The sequence below is a fragment of the Megascapheus bottae genome, chromosome 2 (genome assembly GCF_031878675.1).
Source record: "Megascapheus bottae isolate mThoBot1 chromosome 2, mThoBot2.hap1, whole genome shotgun sequence".
In the NCBI taxonomy this organism is placed as follows: domain Eukaryota; kingdom Metazoa; phylum Chordata; class Mammalia; order Rodentia; family Geomyidae; genus Megascapheus; species Megascapheus bottae.
Genome location: NC_143510.1, coordinates 72,994,914 through 73,019,360, shown reverse-complemented (window position 1 = coordinate 73,019,360; position 24,447 = coordinate 72,994,914). Strand labels below are relative to the sequence as shown.

General features: G+C 33.4%; 1 protein-coding gene across 1 annotated transcript in view; it reads right to left on the bottom strand.

Annotated features, from left to right (window-relative positions):
- Tmtc3 (transmembrane O-mannosyltransferase targeting cadherins 3) overlaps nt 1-24,447 on the bottom strand; it is a 34,777-nt gene that overhangs the window by 4,314 nt on the left and 6,016 nt on the right. The window contains exons 3-13 of the mRNA XM_090328357.1: nt 22,545-22,763; nt 21,064-21,163; nt 18,926-19,041; nt 18,355-18,527; nt 13,906-14,158; nt 11,810-11,958; nt 9,555-9,675; nt 7,663-7,774; nt 6,704-6,807; nt 2,311-2,480; nt 1,089-1,315 (exon numbers count right to left, since the gene is read on the bottom strand). Of these exons, the coding sequence (XP_090184483.1) occupies nt 1,089-1,315; nt 2,311-2,480; nt 6,704-6,807; nt 7,663-7,774; nt 9,555-9,675; nt 11,810-11,958; nt 13,906-14,158; nt 18,355-18,527; nt 18,926-19,041; nt 21,064-21,163; nt 22,545-22,763 (1,744 nt within the window). The remainder of the gene's footprint in view (nt 1-1,088; nt 1,316-2,310; nt 2,481-6,703; nt 6,808-7,662; nt 7,775-9,554; nt 9,676-11,809; nt 11,959-13,905; nt 14,159-18,354; nt 18,528-18,925; nt 19,042-21,063; nt 21,164-22,544; nt 22,764-24,447) is intronic.

Sequence of the window (24,447 nt, the reverse complement as noted above, 5' to 3'; positions counted from 1 at the left end):
TGTGTCTATCCTTTTTTTTTTTTTTTGCTAGTTGTGGGCTTGAGCACTGTCCTTGGATTTTCTCAAGGCTCATGCTCTACCACTTGGGCCACAGCACCACTTCCAGCTTTTTCCTATGTATGTGGTACCAAGGAATTGAACCTGGGTCTTTGTGCATGGTAGGCATGCACTCTACCACTAAGCCAAACTCCCGGCCTTATCCTTTTAAATTAATTTTGATACTTGTTAAGAATTATTGACAAATTGAAATGTCTGATTCACAACACCATAAAATCTTACTTAGGAAAAAATGAAAAGAAAAACTGAAAGTAAGTTAGTAGTCTTCACTTCCTACAATGAACTAGCTACTACAGTAAGCATATGAATTTGAGGTAGATTGGATAGGGAAGCGGGGAAAACAAGATGGGGGGATGGGAGGGAGGGTAATGGGGACCAAGACATGTGAAAGGGTATCAATGTATGTGAATTAATGCACCTTCTATCTGGCAAATATCATGTAACCCTTTTATTAATTACAATAAAAAATATCAAAAAAAAGAAAAAAAAAGAAACTTACTTTGTAACCCATTAAGATAAGAGTAAGAATGAAAGTAAATTCAGTGGTCCTCTTAAAGTTCTAAAATTCTATAATCTTTTGATTCTTTCATATTTTTGGAACTTTTTAAGAATTATATCTGAGAAATAACCAAAAGTTGCAAATAAAGGGATTTTTCCAACACAATAGTTAAAATATAAATCATCGTGGAAACTCATGAATGCAAACTAAAATTCTAAATTCAATAAGGATTATAGGTGCAGATGTATTCTGATAGAGGCTTGTTTTGTACATTAATATACAAGAGATTTTGTTTATAACTATAATAGATCAAGTATTGCTTAATAAATTACCTGAAGCATTATTTTCAACACATATCACAACAAAGAACAAGTACTATTTGAAAATATTTTACTTCAAGTGTTTTAAATATACTTAAAATAAGTCATTAATGCCCTGTTCTGTTAATGTTTGTGGTAGGTAATGGCACTTAAGGTTTTACTGTACTTCTATACAGCTATTTGGTTAAATATAGAAATTTAATAAACTATACCTGATTCTTGCATTAATATAGCAGAATTGAACAGTGCTAGCTTATGTTTTGGATTTAGTTCCAATGCACGATTAAAGTTTTTTAAAGCTTCATTTGGTTCTTTAAGTTCAATATAGACAATTGCCAAGTTGTACCAAAGATCGGCATTATTTCTGTCTAGCTCCAGTGCTTTAAGATATGCTTCCTTTGCTTTGAGAGGTTTATTCATTTTTAAAAGCAATTCTCCCCTGTGGAAAAATCAAATAAAGTTTGCTTAGAAAATTGCATATCAGTGTATACATACCACTTTTTAATCCTTTCTACCTACAATTTCTTTTTATTTAGACTCTTAAAAGTTTTCTCTGAAAAACTAAATATTTGAAATCTAAACTCCTTAGGTTCAGTTAATGTAGCTTCATACATTATCAAATATTATTAAAGAAGAGAAATACTTGACTTTTAAAGGTAAGATGTGGGTAAGAAGAGGCAGAGAAAAATCTATTTCCCAATGTATCTTAAAGAGACAAAGTAGGCAGTATCAGATAAATAATAGCAAATACAGACTGGAAGATCAATGAATTTATTAGGTGATAAAACTGTAGCACTTTAAGAAATATATACTTAAGTCACGGGGAAATCCCAGTATTAGAATCTATAATACATTATTATGTTTTTGCTTGTATCAGTGTATAAATAACGTTAACAATATCCTTATCAAAAAAAAATTCATGTAAAGGAAAAAAGTAGAAGGAAATTTCAAGAAGTTGTAAGGGTGGGAAGGTACTAGTGCCATCTGCAGACAGTTTGTAAGAACACATCTAGAACTAAGGATCTGTTTGAAAAATCCCTGTTATACAATTATGACTAGGTTAACTAGGCAGGAAAAAAGACTAAGTTTAACATACATGTTCCCTCAGTATAACAAATAACTACAGTAGAACAAAAATCAAGTTTCAATTTGTCAGATAACTTTTTTGACTGATGGCTATGGTTTTTTTTTTTTGGAAAGGCAATCATTAACCAGTCAATTTTCAAAATATGGCTATTGAAAATTAGGAATCCTCCACTCAATCAAGACAACTTAAAGCAAGCTATTATCATCTATATACTTGTTTGCCAATTAGGACAACTAAAAAAAAAAAACATGTCAAGTTAGTAAAAAAAAATGTACATTAGGGTGTATCTTCAGTTTTGTACAATGATAACCCTAAGGTAAATGTAAATGATAGCTCTAAAGTAATACCTGCTGATGTAAGCTTGTTTGAAGTCGGGCCTCATGCTTATTGCTTGTCGATATAGCTGATCTGCTTCTTCTAGACGGGATTCATTTGCACGTATCAGGTTGGCCAGATTGATATACACATTTAAGTGGTTAGGTGCAATTCTAGCTGCATATTTTTTGCCAGGAATAATCTATTTAACACAAAGCATTTTCATATATTTGGCAAGAAGTATGTTCCCTTATATCTTATTTAAAATAACATAGAATATAAGCCTAAAATAAAAGAACGTAAATGCACCTTTAATTATGCACTAAACATAAATATTATTTTGAACATTGAAGACATTTTTACATTCAGTTTAATAAACTATTTCTATTTACATAGACCTTTTATGAAATCAGATCAGAGTCTATTTAGGTTATGAAATCAGATCAGAGTCTATTTAGGTTAAGGTCTCTTTAAGTCTATCATAACAAAAGAGAATAAGCTAGATCTAACATAATCTAGATATTGTTAAGTATCATGCTGTCAGCAAAATATTTCCTAGTTGTGAAAAATGACAGCTAGTTGCAGAATAATACTAACAACTCACTTACTTGTCAAAATTGTGAAATAAAATGTCATATTTATTATTAATGTTAAATGCTGTTATATATGATATATATATACCCAAATTCTGAGTAAATACAATAAATTACATTAATAAAAACCTTGAAACTACAATTTATATCATTCTAGGATTGAAATATTCCTTAGGATATCATATGGTTCAACATTGTCTTAAGAAAAAATTTGAAATCACAAACTAGCATTAAAATAATTGTAAATATTGAGAAATAAGCAAATCATATTAAATGGTATTTTCTGATGACATAAAATTGGAAAGGGTCAGAACATTCACCTTTAATACTGCTATACTGTTGTATCAAAAATGTCTCATTATAAAAACTAATGATATTATAGCTCTGTAATAGAGTCTAAAGTTTGGTATTGATATTCCTCCAGCACTGCTCTTTCCACTAAGTATTGTTTTTCCTATACAGGGTCTTCTATTTCTTTAAAGAATGACATAGGGATATTGACGGGTATTGCATTGAATTTGTAGATAGCCCTTGGCAGGATTGCCATTTTCATAATGTTCTTCTAATCCAGGAGCATGGGAGGCTTTTCCACTTCCTCAATTCTGTTTTAATTTCTTTTTTCAGGTTTTTAAAGTTTTCATTATAAAGATCCTTTACATTCTTAGTTAATTCCTAAGTACTTTATTTTCTTTAAGGCTATTACAAAAGGAGTTGCTTTCCTGATTTCTGCCCTGCTCTTTTCATTGTTAGCATACAGGGAAGTAGTTGATTTTTTTTTTTAATTGAAATTAGTAAAAGGGTTACATGATATTTGCCAGATAGAAGGTGCATTAATTCACATACATTGATACCCTTTCACGTGTCTTGGTACCCATTTCCCTCCCTCCCCCCAGAAGTAGTTGATTTTTGAGGGTTAATTTTATGCAATGCTAGTTTCCCAAAGTTTCAAATCAGCTCAAACAAATTGGGAGTAGAGTCCATAGGTTTTTTTTTTTTTCTTTTCTTTTTTTTTTTGTGGGTTGTGGGGCTTGAACTCGTCCTGGGCACTGTCCCTGAGCTCTTCAGCTCAAGCTTACCATAGAGCCAAGACCCACTTCCCCTTTTCTAGATATTAATTGGAGTTAAGAGTCTCAGGTCCTTTTGTGACCAAGCTGACTTTGATCCTTGATCCTCAGACCTCAGCTTCCTGAGTAGCTAGGATTACAGGCATGAGCCTGCAAAGAAGAAAAGTTTCCCTTCCTCTTTCCCTGTTTGGAACCTCTTTATGTTTGCTTCTTGCCTTATTACTTTGACTTGAAATTCCAATATTATATTAAAGAGTAGAGAAAGTTGTCATCCTCGTTTTGTTCCTGATTTACAGGAAAAGGCTTTAGCTTTTCACCATTAAGTATAATGCTAACTGTGGGTTTGTCATACATAACCTTTAGTACACTGAGAAAGGTTCCATAGATTCTTAGTTTCTCCAGAGCTTTTAGCAGAATGGGGTGCCAGATGTTGTCAAATGCTTTTTCAGCATCTATTAAGATAATCATGTGATTCTTGTGTTGGCTCTGGTGATGTGGTGAAAACACTTCTGTATATTCAACCAGTTTTGCATCCCTGTCAATCATGGAATAGAACTGAAGACCCAGAAATCAATCCACAGACCTATAGCCACCTAATCTTTGATAAGGGAGCCAAAAACATAGGATAGAAGAAAAGACAGCCTCTTCAACAAGTGCTGCTGGCAGAATTGGTTATGCACCTGCAGAAAACTAAAGTCGGACCCTCTATGTCATCCTGCACCAAGATTAACTCCTAATGGATCAAAGGCCTAGAGGTGAAAGCAAATACCCTGAAAACTTTACAAGAAGGAATGGGAGATACATTAGGTCTCCTTGGCACAGGTCGAAACATTTGTAATAAAGATCCAGAAACACAACAAATTAAAATAACTTTGGACAAATGGTAATGCATTAAACTGCAGAGCTTCTGTATGTCAAAGGACATAGCTAGTAAGTTAAACAGAAAGCCCACAGAGTGGGAGAAGATCTTCACTAACCATACAACAAAGGCTTCATACCTAAAATATATCTACAGCTAAAAAACTGAATCTCTCCAAAAACAATCTTCAAAGAAAAAAACCACCCTATTAAAATGAAAAGACCTCCAGGATATAGAAACAAAAGCCATATAATGAATAATTGTTGTCCTTAATGTACTATGTTATCTCTCATTATTTTTGTTGTCCCTTGGGTATCTCATATTGTTACAGTATTTCACCTTGTTATCTGATATATTGTATATATGCTTATTTGGTTATTTGAAATAGGATAGGGAAGGAGGGAAAACAAGATGAGGGACAGGGGTGGGGGGAGGGAAATGGGGACCAAGACATGAGAAAGAGTATCAATGTATATGAAGTAATGTACCTTCTATCTGGTGAATATAATGTAAGCCTTCTATTAATTACAATAAAAAATATGGGGAAACAAAAAGATGGGCTAAAGGCATAAAGAGAGACCTCTCTGAAGGGGAAATAAGAATACAGACACATGAAGAAATGCTAGACATTGCTGACCTTATAAGAAATGCAAATCAAACAACTTTGAGATTCTATTTCACTCCAGTTAGAATGGCCATTATCAAGAAATCTAATAACAACAGATGCTGGCAGGAATGTGGCCAGGAGGGATTGCTACTTACACTGTTGGTAGGAGTGTGAAATTGTTCAACCACTCTGGAAAGCAGTATGGCCATACCTCAAAAGACTAAACATAGAGCTCCCCTATGACCCAGCAATTCCATTACTTGGTGTTTACCCAAATGCCTAGCAAGTGTAACGTACTTGGTTCAATCCCCAGTACCAAAAATGAAAAAAAAAAAAATACTGTTAAAAAAAAAAAAAAAAAAGAACACAACAAAAGGCTTGGAGTTTGGTCTAGTGGTAGAGTGTTTGCCAGAATGCAAGAAGACTTGGGTTCCATTCCTTGGTATCACATACATAGGAAAAAGCCGGAAGTGATGCTGAGGCTAATGTGGTAGAGTTTTAGCCTTGAGAAAATTCAAGCACAGTGCTCAGGCCCTGAGCTCAAGCCCAGAAATGGCAAAAAAAAAAAAAAAAAAAAGATATGGTGCTTATATACACAATGGAATTCTATGCTGCTATCAAAAAGAATGATATAGCCCATTGTAAGAAAATGGGAATACTTGGATAAAAATCATATTAAGTGAAGTAAATCAGACCCAAAGGAACAGAGGCTCAATGGCTTCCCTCATTTGTAATAATTAGTACATATCCAGGAGTACATATGTTTCAATAGGATGAGACTAAATGAAGAGGCAAGGAGGCTCTGGCCAGGGCTATGTTCAAAAGGAACATAGCTCTGATAACACCTTGATTTTGCACTTTTAGCTTACATAACTATAAAATAATAAATCCTTGTTATTTTAACAAAAACAAAAAAGTTATCTACATCTGTCAGTGCAAAAAAACCCAAAACTGATGAATGCCATATAGCAGCAGACATATAGCTGTGTTTTTTCATCTGTACTAATTTTAAGTCATAATGTTGAATTTAGTACTTAAAGCACAAAGTCTCTACTTAAAAGAAATTTCACGCCCCAAACAGAATGAAGACTATTTAACATACATATTTTAATATTAAGTATTTACAAGTGAACTATAAGAAAAATCCACAAAACCTTTAAAGTAAGTGAGCAAGAAAACAAATGTCCTCAATATAAAAATCTGTAGGGACAATAGATTCATTTGAAACTTTGTGAAACTGAAGATAATGATTTTCTACCTAAAAAATTCTATTAATGTAGACACAATAAAACTAAAACTTACTTGAGGCATTAACGATTTAGCCATCATGTAAGATTCTTCAGCTTCTCTGGTTTTATTTAAATTTTTGTAAGTTCTTCCTACATTCATGTGGGCACCAATATCATCTAAAATTTAATGAAAGTTATCATTTTTTTCAAATATACTTAACAGCAATATTAACCTCTATGCAGAAAACTTCTGACTTTCTCTTTGAAGTTCCTCTAACACAAGTTGTTACAACTTACAACCAATGGTAACTACAGAATCACTTAATAGCACTCTAAAGTTAGGAAATGTACACACTTATTTTAATGTGTCTCTTCAGGCTAACTCATGGAGAAATAGCTGTTAATATATTTGAATGAATTCTTTAACTTGTATATTAGATCCTTTACTCTTCAATTTTATCTTTACAAGGACATACATCTGGTAATCCATCTTTCCATCTGATGTTTTTATTATCCCTAGTGTCACTGGAATTCCTCAAACATACTTTGTTCCTCCCACTTTAAAATAAAAAATTAAAACAGAAGACCAACCGACTGGGAGTTTGGTCTAGTGATAGAGTGCTCGCCTAGCATGCACAAAGACCCTGGTTCAATTACTTGGTACCATACACATATTAAAAAGAAGCCAGAAGTGGTGCTATGGCTCAAGTGGTAGAACCCTAACCTTGAGAAAGCCCAAGGACAGTGCTCAGGCCCTGAGTTCAAGTCCCAGGACTGGCACCCTCCCCCCCAAAAAAGACCATCACCTACCATATTCTTTTGTCCCCATATCCTTTCAATAACCTTTTAGTTTCTACATAATTCTCTCTTGTTTTACTCTTTTAAACTCTAAGGTTTTGTACCTATCATTCCACCAAAAGTATGTATCAATATCATCCAACAACTGTGGCTTAAATAAAAATGACATCAGTAGTTCCTTTCCTAAATAGTTTTTAAAGGAAATAAATTACTCACCAAATAAATAATACTTACCTGGCTGAACATGGGTAGCCTGTAAGAAGTATTTCAAAGCTCTTTCAAAGTTCTTTTCATTTTCCAGAGCATGACCTACATTATTCCACAACTTAGCATTATTTTTATTTACCTTAAGTACACATAAAAATAGAAATAAATTACAATTAAAGAAAAATTCCAGTTCATACAGATTTATTTTGGTATATGAATTTGAATAGAATGCTTTATATAAATGTCGTTGGGGAATGGAGGGCCAAATAAGACACTGCTTTGTCATATACCCTCTTCTATTATTAATGTACTGAAATCATGACACTTATTTTATATACTTTTATGAATTAGAATTGTACTCAAACTTTAAACTGATATGCCACAGTGCTCTTTAAAGACCATTGCTTTACTCTTTGTACTTTCTTTTTTTTTTTTTGGTTAGTCTTGGGGCTTGAATTCTAGGCTTGTGTGCTGTCCTTAAGCTCTTCAGCCTATGGCTAGCAATCTACCACTTTGAACAACAAAGAGTCTCATAGACTTCTTGGACTGGCTTTGAATTGTGATCCTCTTATCTCAGTCTCCTGAGTAGATATTACAGGCTTGAGCCTTTGCTCTAATGTTTTGTTATTTTTGTTTTTTTTTTTGGGGGGGGGTGCTACAGTTTAAGCATTGCACTGATTCATTTTTTTAAGGCCTGGCATAAGCAAAGCTATTAAAACAATCTATTATGGTAACTAGAAGAACCCTGTGCTTGGAGTTCCATATCACTTTGTGCTTTCAGAGTTCTGAGACAGGTATCGTTTCCTTACAGGTACAGGATGATACTCAAAGTAATAGCAACAGTGTTTTGGATTGCAATTTTAATCAATATCCTAGGATAAGCAACGTTCCTTAAAATTCTGAAGCTCTATAATTATCCCAGAAGTGTGAATGAATAATGAGGTTTTGCTTCACTAAAGAGCTGAGGTCTAAGTGGAGTTACTAACTTGTGTAAGAAGAAAATCATCAGATGTCATCAACTAATTTATTAGACTACTGAAATAAGACAGAAATGGGTGAAGAACCTAAAAAAAAAATCTTTACTGATACCCCTTATAAAAAAACAACTAAAAATCTAATTTGTGATTATTAAAAAAACTTTCTAAGTTTGCTTTGTTTTGCCAGTCGTGGGCCTGAGCTCAGGGCATGAGCACTGTTCTTCAGCTCTCTTAAGGCTAGCACTTTTCCACTTGAGCCACAGAATCACTTCTGGCTTTTTTTTTTTTTTTTAAATTGAACCTTTGGCATGCTAGGCAAGCACTCTACCACTGGGCCAAACCCTCCGCCCCCTTTCTCAGCTTTATGTTGTCTATTATCTAGAAGTGCTATATCTCTTCTTTGTAATAGCTTTGATCTTTCCAACAGTATTATAAACATTGGTTATATTTCAAATAGTGGAGTGATTTTTTTGTTGTGAATTTTCACTGAATTTAAGATAGATCTGTATATATAATCTATATTGTAGGTAATATAATTTTATACATCATTAAATAAAGTAAGTCTACTAAGTGTGAGCTTTCACTGATACAATTTATTCTGATTTCATATAATGAAAGGAAAAAAATTGTACCCTGAGATCCAATAAAATATGGTATTCTATTTAATTTTTTTGTCATGTGAACTTTCAAGCGCATAGCATTTATGTTTTGGACATAACTAAGTAGATTTTAGAGGATTTGGTCATGGCATACAGTACATAAGAATATATTATTTTCAGTAATATTTTGGAAAACCACATAAGTACCTTATTCCCCAGTAATATTCAGGGCAGTATCTCCTGGTTATATATATGATTAAAATTAAACTTAAAATAGCTTAGAAGTGGCTATGAGAAGTGGTTGATGATATACTATTCTGTCATTTTTAGAATAATACCTTACCTTTAAGGCTGACATAAACAAAGTATATTCAGATTCCCAGTCCCAATTTCTGTGGAGTGTTTTTAATGCATGAGTTAGTATTATAAGGGATAAACAAATCCAGGACAACTTTTTAAATACACTGTGAAAAAACAAAAAGAAAAAAATTGCGTTTTAGAAAAGGCAAGAAATATGTTAAATGTTCCCGTGTTTGAACTCATTCGAATGACTGTTCAACTTTAGAAGTATGATACTAAACAAATTTAGAGTCTTCAATTATATAGTCACTTTGATATGTATATTATGGTTACAGACTCTTCCAGGATATCAAAGTCCAAGGACATTCAAGTGCCTTATATAAAATAGTGTGCTATTTGCACATGATCTACTTACATCTTCTTATATACTTTAAATGAACTCTAGAATGTAAAAAACAAACAAAAAACTGTTTTAATGTTCATTGAACATGCAATTCTTTTTCAACTATATTAGATATAGTTGAATCTACAACTATATTAGATATGGTTGAATCTACAATGGAAAAGCCATGGATACAGTGAGTTAATAGGGTATTCCAGTGTTTGGATCTGATCACAAAAATTTTTATACAGTTACTTGTGCCATTATCTATAACTTCAGTTTTATTATTTAAGTTTAAGTGAGTCAATCTCATCTCTGGCCATATTTGAAAGAACTTGTGTTGACAAATGTTGCCGAAGATTATCATGGATAGTCATTAAAGGATTCTATACTTTAATATCTGAATTGTCTATAAAAGGCATGGTATGCTGGGCACCTTGGCTCACACCTGTAACCCTAGCTACTCAGGAGCCTGAGATCTTAAGATCAAGGTTCAAAGCCAGCCTGGGCGCAAAAGGACCTGAGGCTCTCATCTCCAATTAACCTCTAAAAAATGGAAAGTGAGGATTGGCTCAAGGGTGTAGTGGTAGCCTTGAGCTGAAGAACTCAAGGACAGGGCCCAGGCAGAGTTCAAGTCCGATGATTGCCCACCACCCCCCCAAAAAAGGCATGGTATAATTAACTCTTTGTGAAGTAGATGTGAATCACTCATACAGCTAAAGGCTAATAAGATCAATTACTCAAGTAGAAAAAGATGGCTAGACTTCAAAAATCTGCGCTATCTTACTTAGTATTAATGTTCTCTGAGTGTTTTTGCTTTTTAACATCTTGATAGATCCACTTAATTAGAAAGAGTATGAATCACAAAGAATATGTTCACTAGAAGCGACATAAAAGCTGAGTCAAGACTTGGTATTTACTAGCTGTATGACCTTGGGCAACTCATGTTTTACACCTGAAAACTAAAGTTAAGATGACCAAGATTAAATATGTAAATAATTCTACAGGTGGTTTATCACAGAATTTGGAACACAGTCGACAGTCAAAATTGTTGATTATAACTGGATATATATGAAGATACTCACAGAAAAGGTTTGGAAGATGGAAGTGCAAACTATACACAACCAAGAGAACACCTACTAGGCAAATGTACACTGTGGCAAAAGCAGCTATCAGTAAAACAGAAATAAAAATTTCAAAGACTAAAGTAAGAAGGTTAACAGAGATAAATCAATGGAACCAGTAGAGATGTTTTACATTTCTATGCATCCTTGTAACAAAATATTCATATATAATATCTATTTCAATGGTATGTTTCTAAACATACTGCTCCTTACATCTAGTTCTAGGCTATTATAACATCCCATTATTATAAAGCAATACAAAATTTTGACTACTGTATTCATTTTTTATACATTGATAATATGACTCACTTAAGCAGGATGGTTAAATCTCTTGACTTTAGCTTCGATAATACCTGTTTTTATTTGGATTTGACTCAGTCTATAAAATAGAATTACATAAATACGAGGGAGAATACCAAATGAGTAGAGCTTTTCAACCTTGAATTATAGACAAATGAGAAGACTATCAAGATAAAAAGGCATAAAAAGTACATATGTAAAATGGAAATAATAGTTTTAAAACACATTAATATCATGCCTGTTATTGCAGTTGCTCAGGAAACAGGGACAGGTAGATTACAATATCAGGCTAAGTTAGCAAGAGATCTTACCTGGTAAAGAAACTAAAAATAGGGAAAGGACTGGGGTGGGGGAAGAAATGGTGATAGCTCATATGTTAAGAGTATTTGCCTAGCAAGCTGAGGCCATTAATCTCCAGAATCAAAAACAAACAAACGAACAAAAAAATATCTTTAATTCTACAATGAGTAAACATTAACTGAACTAATTCACCTTTTGTTTGAAATTTTCTGCCATCCGTGGGCTACCAAAATACAGAACCCCATGCTAGGGACATAAAGTACTCGCTCGGCGACAACAAATCCAACAGGGAAAAAAAGGTTTGATGCAGGAATAAATGGTAATGCCATTAAGCAAAGTGCCTACAAGGAAAAAGACAATTTATTAAATTAAAAATACATATGCATGCTCAACATGCTAAATAAAATTATTATTTAATCTAGATGAATGCATTTATAATACTATCAAAAAATAAAATAATTTTATCAATAATACTTTATAACAATTGGGCCAGGAGCATATCCTAGTGGTAGAGTGCTTGCCTAGCATGCAGGAAGCCCTGGGTTCAATTCCTCAGTGCCACACACACAGAAAAAGAGCAAAGTGGTGCTGTGGTTCAAATAATAGAGCATTAGCCTTGAGAAAACCTAAGGACAGTGCCAACACCCCGAGTTCAAGCCCCAGGAATGGCAAAAGAAGAACTGCTAGCTGGGCGCTATGGCTCATCCCTGTAATCCTAGCTACTCTCAGGCTGAGATCTGAGATTGAGGTACAAAGCCAGCCCAGGCACTAAAGTCCATGAAACTCCTATCTCCAATTAACCACTAAAAAACCAGAAGTGGCGGTAGCCTTGAGCTGAAGTGCTCAGGAACAGCTCTCAGGCCCAGAGTTCAAGCCTCACAACCAAAAAAAAAAAAAAAAAAAAAAAAGAATACTGAGATAATACCAGGAATAACTTAAACACAAAAAGGCAACTTAAGCAAATTAAGAAAAATCTTGAATCTTAGAACTTATAATTTGAGGATATTTATAGGCCTACCTGCATTTAGGATGATTTCTTGAAATGGAAGACCTTATTACAGCATTTTAAACTTAAAAGATTAATTAACTGTATTTCAATTTTTTCTTACAATGAAAGTTGTGGATAAAAAAATCCAAATATGTTTTAAAAAAGCAAAAAAGATGTAATAATAGCCAAATGTGTTATGGAAAAATATTCTAAGTCACTATTATTAAAGAAAAATATATCAAAATTACAATGAGATTAGAATAACATTATTATCAGAAAGACAAAAGAGGCAAATAGGGAATAAAGGGAATCATTTGCAAACTTTTTGGTGAAAATATAAATTACTAAACTCACTACAGAAAACAATGGGAAAGCGTCTTAAAACATTAGAAATAGAAGTACTATATGATCTAACAATCTCATCATTGGGTACTTATCTCATTAGTATATTTGGAGAGACTTCTGCATTTCTGTGCTCACTACAGTATTAGTCCCAAAAACCAACACATGAAAGTAACAGATTCATTAGTGGATGAACAGGTAAAGTATAGATAACAATGGAATCCTATTCAATTCTTGTCATTTGCAATATGGATGACCCTGAGTGACAATATGTTAAGTAAAATAAGCAAAGCACAGAAAAATAGTACCACATGATAACAGATAAGGATTATCACATGAAATACATGGAACACATAAATTGAGAGTAGAATGTGGTCGTAAGGGTCAGGAAGGAAGTTTTAAAAGATGTTGGTTAAACAATACAAAATTTTAGTTAGATATAATCATACAAATATAATACAAAATTTTAGTTAGATGTGCTCTTCAAAAACTAGATAATCTTATTTTTATGATTAAAGTTTTGTACAGAGGGGTTACCATTTCTTAAGTCAGATAATGAGAACAATTCTGTTGGTATCCTTTACTTTTCTCAAATGTTTTAGTTGGAGGCCAATCCTAGACAAAAATGAGAGATTCTATTTGAAAAATAACCCAAACAAAATAACTTTGCTCCAAGAAACCATCTGTTACTGGAAACCAAAGGAATGAAATGGAATACGGGCTCAGATAAGACAGTAGACTTCTCACTCTGTACCTTAGCAATACTGATAGGTCACATTTTAGAGGCTCAGTATATAGAGTTAGGAGCAATTTTTATTCTATAAAGTATTCTAGAATTTCAACCCTACGTATTGAAAGATTGCTAAGATTTCCTTAAAACAAAGCAAAACAAAACAGGACATATGGCTTCTGACAAAAAAGAAAGAAAGAAAGAAAGAAAGAAGTTAAAATTGCTTACCATTAGAACAGTCTTGGAGGAATCACCAGGGTATCGAAGACTAAATATTCCCAAAGCCCCAAGAAAGCAAAAGAAAGCAAAAGTTGCAAGATTTCGAACATCCAGAAAAGATTCTATAAGTGGTATTGTTCCCATGGTCCAATCACAGCAGAGCTCTGAAGGATTTAATAAAAGCCAAGCATTCACTGGAAGGAGGTAGTTAAAAGTTAGCTGTCTGGTAGGAGTTGGACTTACAGCAGCTGGGTTATCAAATCTGTATAAAGAACAACAAAAATATTTTATGTATACTCTAGTAAAGAAAAAAAACATATTTTATAGGTACCTCAGAATCTTGCCAGAAATTAAAAGCTAAGTAAAATGTCTAGCTGAAAGTAGTATTTATGAAGTGGTACAAGGAGTACAATTTGTTCTAGCATTTATTAGAGTAATTCAGAAAATGAAAACAGTAATACTGATACTCTTAGAGGTTAAATTATTATCGTCAAATTAAAATTACTAACAAAAGCTGCCTAAGATTCTTTTTACATTCTATATGGCTATTTTGGGAAACATCTATTTTCCTATGAGAGATACTTCTTTTAGCATTAAGCACTAATAAAAATTATGTCTCCTAGAAAAATTGCATGTTTTCTTTCTTCATGACAGACACAACTATCAACTCTACCACTTGGGAAGCTTCTTTTCCTGACTTTCATTGTCAAGAAATTAAACATTAAATTTCTAGTCAGAGCATTTAACCTAATAAGCCTATATGTGTGTTTTACTTGCGGTCCTCCTTTTTCCCTAATTTACATCAACAGAAACATGTTTAGTCTGTTTTTCTCCAAATCATAATATATTAAATATTTTTCATTAGAAAAACCTATCTAATATATCAAGTAAAATTATGTTTTCAAAATGAGCCATAATATGCATTAATGGCATTAGATTTGTCAGTTTTGGGGCTTGAACTCTGGGCCTGGGCACTGTCCCTGAGCTCTTCAGCTCAGCTCTACTGCCCTACCCTTGGAGCCACAGTACCACTTCCAGTTTCATAGTGGAGTCTCTCGAACTTTAGTGCCTGTGCTGGCTTTGAATGATGATCTTCAGATCTCAGCCTCCTGAGTAGGTAGGATTATAGGCGTGAACCACCACACCCAGCTAGATTTTTTAATATACATACTAAATTAAATGATTAACATACAGTAATTTTTAAAATCAGCCAACTAAAGATTAACTTCTACCAATTAGACTTGTTTTTCTTCAAACATATCAAATAGTTGAGAAAAAGTGAACACTCTTTAACAAATAACATTAAAAAGATTTCCATATTTAAATCTTCCTATATATGAAAATAAAACACCTTAAACATCATGAGTTGAGTTTTCAAAATAACCAGCAGAAATGAATTAAAAGCTATGTTTCTTTTTTTTCTTTTTCTCTTCAGTGGAATCACTATTCAGGTTTTTAAATTAACATCTTATTTAAGGTACCTGATTTACAAAGTTAATATTCAAGGAATCAAATCACATAATCAACATCACACAGGATAATGTAACAGAAGCAAATTTATATCTATATATTTATGAATGCTTCTGTTTGGATAACTTAGCTGCATATAACATGTGCCAAGCACCCATTCACACACACACACACACACACACACACACACACACATATACACACACAAAAATACATTCAAACATATAAATCATGTTTTTTCAGACTGTAAAGGAAGAAAATGATTAAAAATCCCCCAAACTAATAATGAGAAAAGTAACACAGAGAAAATAGTTAAAATTCTTCAAAAGTGGATAAATAAAATAGTAACACTAAAATTAAGTTTTAAGGGAAATATAATGCATATATTTACAATTCAACTTTCAAAACTGTAATATATATGTAATAAATATGTTCACGTTAACATAAGTAGACTCAGAAGTAAAAATTCAAGAAGTTGAAAAATAATCATCAAAAGAAAGAAAATGCAGCACAATTATGTGCCATATTTCAAAGTTTTGGGCTTCATAATGATCTGAATAAAATTGATTTTCACCAGTGCTAAGTTAACACTATGATGAATAGCAACATAGAAAAAAGTTTTGTTGTTTGTTTTGCCAAGTTTTGGGGCTTCAACACAGGGACTAGGCATTGAACCTGAATCTCTTACTGCTCCAGCCTAGCGCTCTACAACTTGAGCCACAGAGCCAATTCCAGCCTTTTCTGAATAGTTTACTTGATATAAGAATCTCATGGGCTTTCCATCCCAGATTAGCTTTGAACTGTGATCCTCAAATCTCAGCTTCCTGAGTTGCTTGAAATGACAAATGTGAAACACCAGCAAGAGGTTTTTTGTTAAAAACATACAAAAAATGTTTTTTGTTAAAAACAAACCTTACATATAATGTCAATAAATTAAAATGGCATCAGGAGCTAGTAAGTTTTACTTAAAATTTTAGCTGAATAAGGTAAAATGTGAAAAGGTTAAAGGTTAGAGTGGGAAAATATGGTAAGTAGTTAAAATTTCACTTATAGCCTTAACTAATTTGCAAAACTGGTTAAGAGATATAAACCCATGTACTCAGAACTTCCTGCCTTTGCCATGTCTTTCAGCCCAACTATTTTTGCTCTTGCTACTTTTTGCTTGGACTGACTAGCTCATGATCTAATTATGCTCAGTGTGACAGCTGAAATGACAGGCAAGAATCACCATTCCAACTTTTCTGTGGAGAAAAGATTTTTTTTTTTTGGTCTGGGTTGGCCTGGAACCATCACCATGCTGATCTCAACTGCCTATGTGTGTGTGATGAGAGGAATGTGGGCATATCTAGCCATTGGTTGAAATGAAAGTCACACAAACTTTTTGCCTGGGGCTGGCATCAAACTTCCAACCTGAGCTCTTCCATCTCTACATCTCCTCAATCGCCTTGTTCTCCCTCTTTCCCTTTCTATCTCTCTTTATATCTATATACCAATACGTACACAATTTATACAAGGAGGATCTAAGGATCAGGCAAAGGAAAATAGTGACCTAAGGGAGGAAAGAAAACAAATGAGGGGTGCCCTACCTGGAAAGAGTTCAGTACTGGATAGAGCTTTTAGTTGGCAGAGCCCAGGCCAAGCCTAGCAGTACACTTGAGCTGAGAAAATAAGAGACAGGAGGCCGGGGACTAGCATTAGTGGGAGAGCAAATCAGAAAGAATAAAGCTGCTGAGTAAGTGAACTTGACAGTCACTATCCATTTAGTACTTATGAAGAATTCCTGTCAGCATATATGCGAAGGTCAATTATAATAAGTTAAATAATGTGTCCCTAAACCTCATGGCTACCTAGACTTCTAGAATGTGGTCTTAAAAACATAGTTTTACAAGTGTAACTTAAGGTCATACTATGTTAGAGTGGGCAAAACCCCCAATAACTAGTAATACTTATAAGAAAGAAGATAGGACAAACAGAGACACATGGGAAAGAAGGCCATATAAAAATGGAGAAGATTGGAAAGCTATAGTTACAAGTTAAGAAATGCTCAAGATTGCTAGTCATCAACAGAAGCTGGGAAACATGCATGGGACAAATGGTTTATCAAAGCCTTCAGAAGGAACAACTCTGCAACATATTTATTTTGGATGTAAGACTCCCAAATTGTGAGAATATTAATTTGGTGTTTTAGATCATCTAATTTGTGGTCACTTGTTAACAGCAGCTGTAGTTTTCAAAGGAAAATTATGTCAAGATAGGACACCCTGAAAAAAAAAAAACCAGGAGATAAAGTCCCCTACTACCAAACTGAACAAGAAGTTTCTTAGCAGTCAGAGGACAAATGCTGATTATTCAATCCATGAATAGATTAGTTAGAAATCGCCACAAAATAAAATTAGCTCTATACTAAAGCCATGGTTCTGCAATTTTCTCAGAAATAGTAATGCAACATTCACACAATTTTGAACGAAAACGTCAAGGTAGTATTCTCCACTCAAGAGAAATTATGTTTCAAAAAATGAATGTAAAAAGCATTTATACACAAAAAAGCTGTAAGTTATTTCTAGTAGAGAAGGAGATAATAAAGTTCTCATAGACAAGGGAAAGTAGCAGAAGAATAAAATCTTGATCTAACAACAGAATGAAGGGAAAGAGTAACTGCATGGATTAATCCAACTTACATTGTCCTCTCAAAATACTAAGTAGACAGAAATTACTAAGATATGGAAGACAATATAAACTTGGAACATTTAACCAGTTGGGGGAGATAATTAGTTTTGTTTTGGTTTAATGAGTATATATGCATGCCTGAACTAATCAATCTGAGTATCTTAAATATTATATTTTTTAAATATGCTGATTATAGTTCAAAAAGCTGCTAAAAATACAGTGTAAATCCAAGGCTTTATAGAATATTTATGATGGTTTAGCAATCTTCCAGTCAATGTAACAGAGTGCGGAAGAATGGAAATAACAAACAGAATTTCATACCTTGTAAATACTGGAAGTTGGGACTGAATAATCTGGACTCTAATCACAACAAGAAATAATGTACTGAACATCAAGACAATAAGTTTTATTAGTGTCTGCAGCATAGAAAATGGAATACTACCCTTTCCACGGAGAAACTGTCCAGCAGTAGTACATAATAAGGGCAAAGTATACTGAAAGAGAAAGAAATGTTTAAATTTCAAGTATCCATATACACTTTCAACATTTTATTCTCAATACAAATTAAGGATAACAAAATAATGTGGGACAATTTGTGGAATAGATAATAAAATGTTATCCAATAATAAGTTGTATTATAATAGTACTATTGCATGTTTTCCCAATATGCCTGAAGATTTTATAACTGAAATTTCAAAGGCAGTCCTTAATTGAAGCTGTTCTAAAAAGTTAATGTGCAGAAGAGGACAAAACATGCTTGCTTCTTCTAAATTTCTGGTATCATTACTGGTATACAGGTTGATTTTATTTGTAATAATGTATTCAAATAATAAAATCATTTATATCTTATTTACTTAGGATATTAGAGAACAAGAAAATTTAGTTTTCTTACCCCCTGTGCAATAAATACTTCATATACACAACAAATTCCCACAACTGTAATTCCTTGTTCTTTACACAATGTTGCCACAGCCACTAAAAACACTGTCAATGCTATTGGTGTCCACACTGAAATTTAAGGATAGAAAAAAAACACATAAAATATACTAGCATCATTAAGACATTTTAAGATGCATTTAAATTTTCTAACTAACTTTTGCTTCATATATTCAAAGAAAAACACCAGCATGTGTAACTCCAAGGTGAAAAAACAAACAAAATCCTAGCCTAAACTAACTTAAAACATTAACTTTTAAAGAATGGTGAGCTTAGAGGACTTTAAAGCTGCCAATCTAAAATGAAAACAAATCTGAGATGTTTACCTCTAATTTACCAGTAAAGCTACAAATAAAAGAGTAAGAAGAAGAGGTTTAGCAAGAATGAAACTTTGGTGTGAGTTCCAGCCTAGGCTGGTTCACAACAAAAACAAAAACAAAACATACACACTAAAAAAATGGAAATATTATGTAAACAACAGTTTTTGGTTAGTAAGCATGCAGGAAGTTTACATCTGTCACATCATTACACCATTGATCGCCAGGGTTGTTTCTTTCTTTTTTTTTTTAAATATAAAGCCTCTTTTATGTCAACTAAGTCATACTCTAAAAGAATTTTTTATTGTCTGGATCTTACTTTCAAATAATGTCAAATATTATTAGGACTATTGAACTAATGTACATGAATCACATCTAGTAGAAGGGCACATAGCAAATGATATCTGAACACTGAACAATGATGGCCTATTATGAAAGCTAAAGAGCAGAAGTCTTTTGACTTTACAAAAGGACATCACAGTCTCCCAGTAGTTAAAAGACAACCAAAGTATTGGTACCTCTATGATTTCTTTTTCACATAGGATAGAAAATGAAACTATATATTGTGGTTTTTAATATTTGATCATATAGAATCCACCTATGATAAAATGTCAACTGCACATAATTTTTATTTATTTTTATTTTTTTATGATTGAATTTAGTTTTTATTTTTTTATTTTATTTTTTATTGTAATTAGTAAAAGGGTTACATGATATTTGCCAGATACAAGGTGCATTAATTCACATACATTGATACCCTTTCACATGTCTTGGTCCCCATTTCCCTCCCCTCACCCCCACCCCTCATCTTCTTTTCCCCCCTTCCCCACCCAATTTCAAATAACCAAATACGCATATACCCAATATGTCAGATAACAAAGTGAAATACTGTAACAATATGAGATAACCAAGGGACAGCAAAGGAGATGAGAGACAACATAGTACATTAAGGACAACAATCATTCGTTATATGGCTTTTGTTTCAATATCCTGGAGGTCCTTTCAATTAGCTTCATACTATATGGCCTTATGTATCAAGATTTTGCTCTATTGCAGATCTCTGCTAGTAGAGCCCAAGGTTTCTACTGATTATGACAAATGAGGGAAACCATTGAGCCTAAGTTCCTTTGAGTCTGGTTTACTTCACTTAATATGATTTTTTTCTAAGTCTTTCCATTTCCTAACAAATGGGTCGATGTCGTTTTTTCTGACAGCAGCATAGAATTCCATTGTGTACAAATACCACATCTTGTTGATCCACTCATCAACTGAGGGACATCTGGGTTGGTTCCATATCTTTGCTATGGTGAATAATGCTGCAATGAACATTGTTGTGGTAGTGGATTTAGTATGCCCTAGTTTCTGGATGGTTGGGTAAATGCCAAGTAGTGGAATTGCTGGGTCATATGGGGAGCTTTATGTTTAGCCTTTTGAGGCACTGCCATACTGCTTTCCATAGTGGTTGAATGAGTTTGCACTCCCACCAACAGTGTAGTAGTGATCCCTCCTGGCCACATCCCCTCCAGCATCTGTTGTTATTAGTTTTCCTGATCCTGGGCATTCTAACTGGAGTGAGGTGGAATCTTAGCGTTGTTTTGATTTGCATTTCTTTTATGACCAGAGATGTTGAGCATTTCTTCATTGCTCATAATTTTTAATATTGTTTGACAATGTTACAGTTTGTTTCCATACATGCTAAGAAGTACTGAAATGACTAAAACATATTTGATCATTTTTGATCATTTATAGGAATAAAAGTAAATGTAAAGATATTTACCTATAGAATTATCTGGTCCTTTTGATTTGGTATATGACAAAAATGCAGCAAGAAAAAAGATAGAGGACAAAAGTTCTGCTCTTCCAACAACACCTGTTACCTAGAAAGGGAAGGTAGTTCATATTAATGGATAATATAGTATCTTTAGAAACTGAAGTCTGTAAAGTAACAAGAGGGCTCTTCTGTTTCTCAACATTTCATTGTCCTAGGTGGTGAATTGAATCAGTGATACTTTTAATAGCTTTTATTACTATTTTAAACTTATTTTGAAATAATTGTAGAATTACAGGACACTGTAAAAGTAAAACAAAAAGTTCCGTAAGTTTGTTATCAAGGTTTACTTAATGATAATTTATCAAATAATTTTAGTGTAACACCTATAAAAGTTCTTTAAAAACCTAAACATTTTGCTGGATACCAGTGGCTAATGCCTGTAATCCTAGTTACTCAGGAAGCTAACAAAGGAAGTTCAAAGGCAGCACAAGCAGGAAAGTCCCTGAGACTTTTAATTAAGCATCCAAAAAGTAAGAAGTGGAGTTGTGGCTCAATTGATAGAATATTATCCTTCAGTAAAGGGGCTAATATATTGACAATGGCAAGAGAAATTTTTGAAATATATAACAGAAAATATGAAACTGACTACCAGTATTTGTCAGGAAATGTGTTCACAATTCTATATATTTTCATATATTTCTACATTTCATTTAAACTGGTTTTATTTTTTTGCTAGTATTAAGATTTGAACTCAGTGCCTCATTCTTAGTAAGTTAGTTTGTTCAACTGGCACTTCATCATCACTCTAGCCACTTTTCAAGTCCAGTTTCTTACAAGATGCTCTAGCTTTACAATGAGATCTCAGCTTCCTGAGTAGCTAGAATTACAGGCATGAGCCACTTGGGCCCAGCTTAAATTGCCTTCATTAATTGACTATTTTCTACTCTTCCCCCCCCCCCCCCCCCCGTCCTGAAGCTTGACTACAGAGCCTCGTCACTCACTGTTCTTGAGCCTGTTTGTACTCAAGGCTAGTGTTCTACCACTGAGTCACTGCACCACTTATAGTTTTTTCTGAATAGTTTACTGGAGATAAGAATCTAAGGGACTTTTCTACTCAGGATGGCTTTGAGCTGTCATCCTCAGATCTCAGCCTTCTGAGAAGCTATGATTATAAGCGTGAACCACTGGTGCCTGGTAATTTTCTACCTTTTGACAAGGACAAGGATGACAATATCTAAAATCTGTACTGATAAAAAATTAGCAGGGAGCTCTAATTGTTTACATTTTATATTATTAGGGTTAGATCATAGCTATTACTTTCGGAAACAAGATTTTTATAGTAGTAAAATTAAATTTTGTATCTGTGAAAGTCAACTTATTGTATTAATTTAGGAGAATTCGAATACATGAATGAAAACCAGGCTAATCTTTTGTTCTTAAAAACATATTCAAAGTTTACTAAAATAATATCAATATATTTTACTTACTGCTTCTGTATGTATCGGGTGTACTGCAAACAGCAAAGCAGCAATCACACTGCTTCTGTTGTCTAGAAAAAGTTTGCAGACTTTAAGAAATATCACACTGACTACAGCATGAAAAACTGTATTTAGAAGATGATATGACATTGGTTTTAGTTCACTAAAGAGATAATTCAAGCGAAACGTCAGCACTGTTAAAGGTCGGTAAGACTTGTGGCTTCTTTCCTAGAAGGAACAACAATGAGTGATTAAAGCATTTGGTCCTTTAGGGAAAAAACAAACAAACAAAAATAAACTAGTTACTGCTTTTTCTATTAATATCCCCAAAGTAACACAAACAAAAGGGAGTTTATAATCTATTTTTCTATTTCTTATGTTCAAAATTAAGGCTCCTTCCTCCCTGATACACAATAATAAGAAAATTACTAGTAGAAAGAGATTATTTGATATTAACTACTTTAACATTTAATATCTGTTCTATTCTGCTTCACAAGGTTAAACTGGAATGCTAAGTTATTTCCAAAGCTTCCCCTTCTTACTTAGTACCAATACAAAAGTTTATATAACTGCTTGCTTCAAAAGGAAATACAAGGAAAGAATGTCTACTAGTTTAGCCAGAATAGTGGTGATTCAAAATGGTACACTCTCAATTGGCTGTATGACTCAAATCATTTCTACAGAAGTTATTCTAATATAAGGGATCTTAAGAAAAGGTACTTTATAGGACAAATGCTAAGAGTATAGATTATAGTTCTGTGGTTCTCAGCCCCAGGCCATATCAGAAAATTGCCTACATGAATTAAATGTCAATCCCACTGCCCAAACCTCATAAAAACAGCATTCGCTATGAGCAAGACAATGTAAAAAATATTGATTACATCTCTGTGGCAACAGACTAATGCAGAACCTTAATGATGATTTTTAAGATGCTCCTGAAAAAATGTTCTATTGTGTAGTTAGGACTGTGAAACACAAAGTAGCATGTTATCTACAGAATGGGTCTACAAGAGATAATTTAAACACTGAGAAGCCCATGGGAGTCCAAAGACAGTACTTATAGGGTTTAAAAGAATGTCCTATACCTAAAAGTTCAAAATGTCTTTCCAGGTTACTATTACTTGGTAACATCAACTATTAGTTCTTCAAAAGTACCAATTCCAGCTTATTTGCAGGATTACAGCAACTAAATAATACTAAGAGCAATTTTCCCCTTAATTTCACATTTGCTACCAGGAGAGAATATACCAGTCAAAACAGCTGAGGAAAGTTGGTGTTGATAGATTTTTGCCTATAGTCTTAGTTACTCAGGAACCTAAGGATCTAAAACTGAAACCAGACAATTCAGGAAGTTCATGATAGGCCACTTAAAAATAACCAGCAATAAACTGACTATAGGAGTGGCTTAAGTGATAAGAGTGACCGCTGAAGAAGGCAAGCAAGCATGCGGTCCTGAGTTCAAATCCCAGTACCAGTAAAAACAAGCAAACTGGAAATTATATATTAAAAACTGCTATTCCATTCTAGTTTAATATTCTATCTAAATACATTAATTAGAATCATGTTCTTAGTTTGTTAGTCAGTGAATATTAATGCAAGTGTTTATCACTGTGGGTATAGGGATAGTAGGAGGAAAAATGAAACATACAATCTTCAAAGTTTAGAAAAAACCAAACAAAGAACAGAGGACTGACACCATGATATACTAATTCTTACAAAGTCCTTTAAACTGGCCAACTAAGTGGTCAGTTTAAATTCAATTTTATGATTCTAATTATAACAGGTTACTAGGACAGGTTGGGTAATGGATTTACTTCTAAGAGTCTCAACATAAAGAACAGAGGATAAGGAGAATAAATTTCATGGAAATAATGTGGGATGTATTTAGCCTTCATTATCAAAAGTTGTCTTT